Source organism: Pinus tabuliformis, chromosome 8, assembly GCF_031772625.1.
Source record: "Pinus tabuliformis cultivar Carrire ecotype Pingquan chromosome 8, CPIR1, whole genome shotgun sequence".
NCBI classification, from domain to species: domain Eukaryota; kingdom Viridiplantae; phylum Streptophyta; class Pinopsida; order Pinales; family Pinaceae; genus Pinus; species Pinus tabuliformis.
Window position 1 is genome coordinate 424,156,906 of NC_142294.1, and position 6,997 is coordinate 424,163,902.

At 40.7% G+C, this 6,997-nt stretch overlaps 1 protein-coding gene across 1 annotated transcript; it reads right to left on the bottom strand.

Annotated features, from left to right (window-relative positions):
- Window positions 1-255: 255 nt before the first annotated feature.
- Window positions 256-2,065, bottom strand: LOC149235861 (uncharacterized). The gene is made up of 3 exons (XM_089368691.1): window positions 1,851-2,065; window positions 792-1,116; window positions 256-546 (listed from the first exon to the last, which is right to left on the bottom strand). Exons 1-3 carry the CDS (start codon window positions 2,063-2,065, stop codon window positions 256-258), a joined length of 831 nt encoding a protein of 276 aa, XP_089224817.1.
- Between the last annotated feature and the right edge of the window lie 4,932 nt (window positions 2,066-6,997).

A 6,997-nucleotide genomic window follows, 5' to 3' on the forward strand; every position in this document is an offset into this window, starting at 1 on the left:
AGCTCCTCCATTTCTCTTGAAAACAAGTTTAATATCTGCCATGTTTTGCACCCCATTGCTCCAGGATGTAAAACTTAAGAAAAACAAAAGAAAGGTACAACATTGGCTCCAACTAGGGACAATGTCTTGATTTCCAAGGCACTGAGAACCTGTAGACTAGTAGCCCTTTGTTGGGCCTGGAGTCAAAAATTCAAATAAAGAAATCGCAAAAGAAAGAAACACTTCGGTATTTACAATGGAAATGGATACCCGATTTTAATGCTGAAAGTAGTGCTTGAGGTACTGCCCATTGACAAGCAGCTCAAACACTTCTCCATCCAAGTTTTCTAGCAGAAATGTATTGTTGCCTTTAGCTTTAGCTAATTTGAACGGTCCAAACCATAAGGGACCAATTTTTTCGTCCTTGCCCTTGTCTTCTCTCCTGACATCCAACCTGAGCACAAGGTCCCCCAGCTGGAAAACTCTGTCTTTGGCCTTTCTATCAAACAAGGCCTTCATCCTATCTTGGTGTTTGAGCAGATCCTGACTCACTTGTTCCCTGTTCTCCTACAATTCAACCAACTGATTTCACATGTGAGTAAGTGGATTTGGCTCCTCCTCTGCGTCTTGGATTAATTTAGCCACCGGCCTTGCTAATTGACTGAGGAACATTGCAAAAGTGCCATATACCAACTCAAATGGTGTTTTCCAGTGGATCTTTTTGTTGTGACTCTGTTTGCCCAAAGAGAAAATTTCAGTTGGGAATCCCAGTTTTTCTTATTGTCCGAAATGATTTTCTTTAAGATTCTCACCAATGTCTTGTTTGATGATTTAGCCAACCCATTTCCCTGTGGATAATAAGTGGTGGAGTGACCAAGTATGACATTGTACTTCTGACAGAAACCAATGAGTCTCGCAGACTTGAACACCTGGGCATTATCTGTCACTATCTTTTTTGGACATCCAAACCTAGCGAAAATATTTTCTTCAAGGAACTTCATGACCACTGAATCAGTTACAACCCGGGTAGGGATGGCTTCGACCCACTTTGTAAAGTAGTCAGTGGCTGTCAAAATCCATTTATGCTTCCCACTCGAGGGTGGGTGAATCTCTCCTATGAAATCCAATCCCCATTGCCTAAAAGGTTCTTCCACAAAAAACTGGAATCAGAGGAAATGGAGCCAACTTCTTCTTCTCAGCAAACACTTGACACTCCCTGCAACTTCTCACCAGCTTATAGACATTGAAGAACAAGGTAGGCCAGTAGAAGTCCTCCACAAGCACAGCCATGATATTCATTAATAGTCTCGGCAATCTCATCTTCAGTTAAGCATAACAACAATATACCACCAGGGTCCTTCCAATAGAGTTGACCATATGTGATGACATATTTATGGGCTTTCATCCTTAGAGCCCTGTATTTGACTTTGTCCAAGCCAGATGGGAAGCTAAGAAACAACAGGTAGTGGACAATACTTTTATACCATTCTGAGAAAAGGTATTTATAAGCAATTTTGTTATCTTGCTCACCCGCCTAATTCTCCCCACCCGCTATAGTTGGACCTAGAATCTCTGCCAATAAATTTATCCCCATCACTTGACAATTTGCCTCGAATAAAATCTTAGCCAAACCCTACCCCTTTATCAGTTTGGTTGGCTTGATATCCATATCATATTCCTGGATTTTTTCTATCCATTTGCCCCTTTTTCCTTCACTATCTCCTTGCTTAAGAATATCCTTCACGACTGCCATAGGACAGGCAATGATTTGTTACGATAGAACATATGTCCTGAAAGCTTTCATAGCCTTAACCATCGCATAGGCTTGTGTTTTCCAAGATATCGTGCTTCAACTCTACATCCCTCAGTACCTGGTGAAAAATGCCACTGGTTGCTCTTTCTCTTCTCCATTCTTCTGCAGTAAGACAATTGCAACAGTATTGGGAGATGCAAAAGAGAATATGAGAAATGGCTTCTGGTAATCAGGGTTGGCCAAGACCAGAGCAGCTTCTCCAAATTCCTTAATTCTGTCAAAAGATTCTCTGGCTTCCACAGTCCATTTGACCTCTCTATCCTTTCTCAACATATTTGTAATCTCCTTTACAATCTTAGCATAATTGGGCACAAAACTTCTTAGGAAGTTTATCCTCCCTAGGAAGACCTGTATCTCCTTTTGTTCCTGGGCAAGGGGATGGTATTGATTGCTTCTACCCTCTTAGGATCAATTCTCACTCCTTCCTTTGAGACTATATGTCCCAAGAGCTTGCCTTCTCTGAGAGAAAATTGTGACTTCTTTGGATTCAAAGACAAACCATATTTCCTACATTTCTCAAAAGTGAGTTGTAAATGTTGCAGATTCTCTTCATCAGACTTTGAGAATACAATTATGTCATCTAAGTAAATCACCACAAACTAATCTTTCTCCCTAGCAAACATTATATCCATCGCTTTGGAAAGTAGCTCTGACATTCATGAGACCGAAAGGCATTCGGGCATACATGAATGTTCCCCAAGGTGTGGTGAAAGTTGTCTTCTTCTGGTCTTTTAGATGCACAATGATTTGGTTGAAACGAGAGAACCCATCAATCATAGATAGCCTTGATGATCCCACCACCTTTTAACCACAGCCTTCTGCTCTGCAATCAATTTCAGATGTTCCCAAAGTTTCTTCATTTATGAGATGATGTCTTCCCATATTATGTGTCTAGCTTCAACAAGGGCCATATTGCCCTTCAATTTTCTTTTTAGTGCTTTGATCTCATCCTGCACTGCCTGATATTTGTTGTTAATTTGATCTACATTTTGCTGAGTGGACGGAGTTGTTTCTCCTTATTTTCTTGTGTGTTTGGTGTTTTCCAAGTCAGTTTGAACCTTCTTTAGCTTGCTTTCCAAAACTGCAGTTCTGTGAGAGCTCTGGTTAACTGCTCAGTGGGATTTTGTGGGTTGTCTAGCACAACCACGACACAAATATGAGACTCTATCTGTTGTTGCAGCTCTATCACCCGCATTTTTAGAGCCACTACCTCATCATTCCTCTCAATTAGCTCCCTGGCGAGAATTTCCTTCTCGTTTTCAACCTGAGCTAGTTCCTTGGTCTACACATGCTCCACAACAAGAATTTTAAGTTGTTGTCTCAGTGATTGTATTTCTGATTGTGAACTCTTGATGATGGCCTCCACGATGGCCTTATCATTGGGATCCACCCCCAGCTTGATGATCAATTCTTTGTAGCTTTCATTTTGGAGATGAAGAGCTCTTGAGTTTGCTCTTTCTTGTTTTACCTTAGTAGTTGCTTTCTCCAGAAGCTTCTCGGCCTTGCTAATAGTCAATGCTCCCTTGCTCAATTCGCTATATAACATCTCCCCTGCCTACTTGTGTAAATTAATCTTGTCCTGCAAAGGGACACTGGTCATGTCTAGAGACAGATCTATTGTTTTGAACTGTGGTCTAGAGGGGAGGGACTGCACTGAGGGGTGATATAAGGAGAGATTCATTTGGCTTCTTTCCAGGTCCATAGCAGCCAAAAGCCTGGTTTGATATGGCTACTGTTTTGAATTGTGGTCCAGAGGGGAGGGACTGCACGAGGGGTGATACAAGGGAGCTTCATTTGGCTTCTTTCCAAGTCCATAGCAGCCAAAATCTTGGTTTGATATGGCACTGAGTGGGATGCCAATTGCCATGAAATTTTGTCCTCAGATTTTTTGTTTCTCTCCTTTGTTAGTTTCCCCTCCTCCCATTTAGGGCATACTATCGATGCATCCTCCAGAACCAGAATTTTCACCTCAGTTGAACTAGAGGCAGTAGCTTGTTGGGCGTCCTCTAACTGTTCCTAGAAGCTAGGCTGATCCAACCTCTTTTCAGTCGATTTTACCTCGATTTCTTCTTCTAGTGACTCCTGACTCTTCGCTTTCTTAGTTGTGGATGCATCCTCTATTTTAGTGTCCCCTACCTTGTCAGTGCTTCTTTTCTGAGACTTTTCTTTTGTGCTTGGTGTCTCAATCTCCATCTCTGTGTTAATAGGTCACGAATCAAAATTATCCTTCCATTCTAATTCTGGCCTAGATTTATGTTCATAAGCAGAAGCATTGATGTCTTTCCTCCTAGTAGAAATAACACCATGAGGATCATAGTGCCACACTTCTCCAAGTTCAAAGTTTAATTCCTTCAGCATAAGTTCCACCTGTTGGAAAGCCTGTCTAGAGTTGACAACAAAGGGTCCCACTTGTTGAAACATGTGTAACTAAGTTCGGTCTTCATAAATATGAAATGTGCTTTTGATTCTTGTATTTTGTAATATGAAAGAAAAATTATTATTATTATTGGAGCATGGGTTTCATGGTCAAGGTCTTTTATTTTAGAGTTCAGGCATCGATTGAGTGCTTCTAGGGTTTTGACCTAGGTCAAGAAGTCAAAAGAGTCATTGTCATAAGTTGAAGACCCCATCAGGCACATTGTAACTTGTAAAGAAAATTATTTTTGTAATTAGAAGTGTCAAAATACCTTTCAAGACCAAGTCAGCCTGGCAGCTGAGAAGTCGGCCTATTTTGAGGAGCCACGTCCACCTTGAGTAGCCTATATAAAGGAGGGAACTCGACCTCCTTGAGACATATTCACCACACATCTCATTCAAGCGAAGGAGGAGCAGAAAAAGGCTAGCGAAGAAGGAAGGGGACAAAGGAAGAAGTTTCTAGGGTAATTCTAACTCACACGTGCAAAGAAGGAAGGCTAGGGTTTGCTGCTTCAAGGTCGAAATTCTCTATTTGCTGAAAGAGGATCAAAATTGCTAGAAGAAGGGCCTACTAGATCACATTCTAGCCCTAGACAAGGAAGCAAAGCAAGTGAAGTTGCTGGGAGGCCTTGGAAGGCTAAATTGAGCTCACACGTGTGGATGCAGTAACAATTGTTGTGGACCAAAAATTTCAGACCTGCAGTAGAGGCCAAAATTCTGGAGCTGGGGGTTGAAGTTGTGTTGTTGGAAGAGATTTGACTGGGTTTGATTTGGACAAAGGAAACACATCATCAGGAGAGGTCAGACTTGGTCTTGAAAGGGTATTGGTCTTGGTCTAGAGGTCTTGGAATTCATCAATTGAAGAATCTATAAGAAGAGGAGATTTACAGTTTTCCTCTCAAGTGGAGAGGTTTTGGCCCTTGCTTGTAGCCTATATCATGTGTACTTGTGTGCTAGTGTTGCTCTTGTTTTTGGTAGTTGTTTGATGATAAACGAACATGATAATAAGAGAGGAAGTTAATAAGTAAGAAAAAGTAAAAACATGTCACAAGCAATTATCAGAGAGAGAAATAATCCTAACTACTTCCATATAGATTTCTCAAACCACTGTCATGGGAAGTTTAAACATAAGACTCTTTTTGGCTTGGACAAAATGGATCTGGTATGTATTTAAGCTTTGTCTGATGAATTCCAAAGCAAAAATTCTCATGGGCATAAATATGGGCAATTGATAGGGAGGAAATTCAGACCCATATATATGGATTTCAGTATAGTCTTCAAATAAATACCAGTCACCCACCCTAGTGTCCTTACTAAGATGAAGGAGTCTCCTCTACTGGGGTAAGACTTTGGGAGGGGAGGCTTTGTTAATAATTTTGTAAGCAGTAGCCATGAAAGTAGAGATAAAATGAGTAAACCCCTCATTATCAGGTTTCTTCTTCAAAGAATTATCCCAGTCCACCACAAATTTCCTTTGTTTATGGGAGTCTACGACATTGAGGCCTAGGTATCAAATTCTTCATATGAGTGTAAAGGAACAAGTAAACAACTATAAACTAATAATTGGCGGAAGCTAGGTAGATTATTCGCACTGGAATTTCATAGTGTTAATTTTAGGATAACAATGGTATGTTCTATGCTTAGAGCAATTTTACTTCAATTTCTTTATTAGCCCAATATCAATATCCAGTTTAGCAATCACATCAACATGATAGTAAAATGCAGATAGAACATGAACAATAATAGTAGAAGACAAGCGAAGACAAGAGGACACAAGATATGGCACCAGCAGGGACAACCCAATGTGGGGAAACCTTTGATCAATTCTTCTTATAATTCTTCAAAAGTTCAGCAGAGAGAGAGTATAATGTCTCATATTCAATTGCCCAATTACAGTGAAAATCTGATCAGTCAAATAGCAGAATCAAAAAGCCCTAACCAGAAAGTCAATGTTGGTCAATAGGGCAAACTTCTTCCTCAATTCAACTCGGTCAAACCCAATCAACTTCGGCCTCCAACAGCGAGTCCAATCAGCCCAAAACAATCCGAAAGGTCTAGTCAAACCTCGTCAACAAAACTCAATGCAACAGCCACCCTAGAATAGTCAACATTGGTCAAATAGAGGTCAAACTGCTCGGATTTCATGCCCAAAAACTGTGTTCTTTTCAAACAGAAATCCCCACCCAAAACCGCACTCAAAATAGGTCAACGCTTGGTCAACACAAGTCAAAAACAGCCTCTGCAATTTCGGTCAACTCTGGTCCACAGCTGGAACAAAAAAACCTTCCTTTTCTTCGCATGATGTGGAGAGAAGCCTCTGAATTTCATGCCCAATCATATGAAGGAGAGAGAAGATTGTGAGTGAGAGAAGTGTCCAAATAAGGAGGAGGCACCATGTATTTATATGCAAACGTTGAGGATGAATAGACGTGACTATTGGGCTACTGAGCCTACATGAGTTTGTGGGCCGACCTTGACAATTTGTCCATAATCAAATAAATTCATAATTCCATTTGTACATGTCAGAATGGGATGATATTTAGATCAATCTTACACGTCTTGTAGAGAGGAATCCAATAAAAATATGAGTTGCCTCATATGAGCTGTCCAAGGTGAAGTTTGGCCCTAGTTGCCAAATTTAACACTCCCTCTCAACGAGGAGAACTTCACCTGCCAAATTGTCTGACAATCTGTACCATCACAGTCTCTGCTCTACTTAACCATGAAAAAATAATGAAGAAAATGATCGAGAATGTGTCACACATTCTCCACTGACCCGAAGTTGGTCTC

Excerpts from the sequence above, each read along its gene's own strand:
- LOC149235861 (XM_089368691.1), bottom strand. The coding sequence starts at position 2,065 with ATGTTGAGAAAGGATAGAGAGGTCAAATGGACTGTGGAAGCCAGAGAA. Across the intron at positions 1,117-1,850 it reads CCAGTGGCATTTTTCACCAG|GCAATGGGGATTGGATTTCA; the intron begins GTACTGAGGGAT and ends AGAACCTTTTAG. Across the intron at positions 547-791 it reads AATCATCAAACAAGACATTG|GAGAACAGGGAACAAGTGAG; the intron begins GTGAGAATCTTA and ends GTTGAATTGTAG.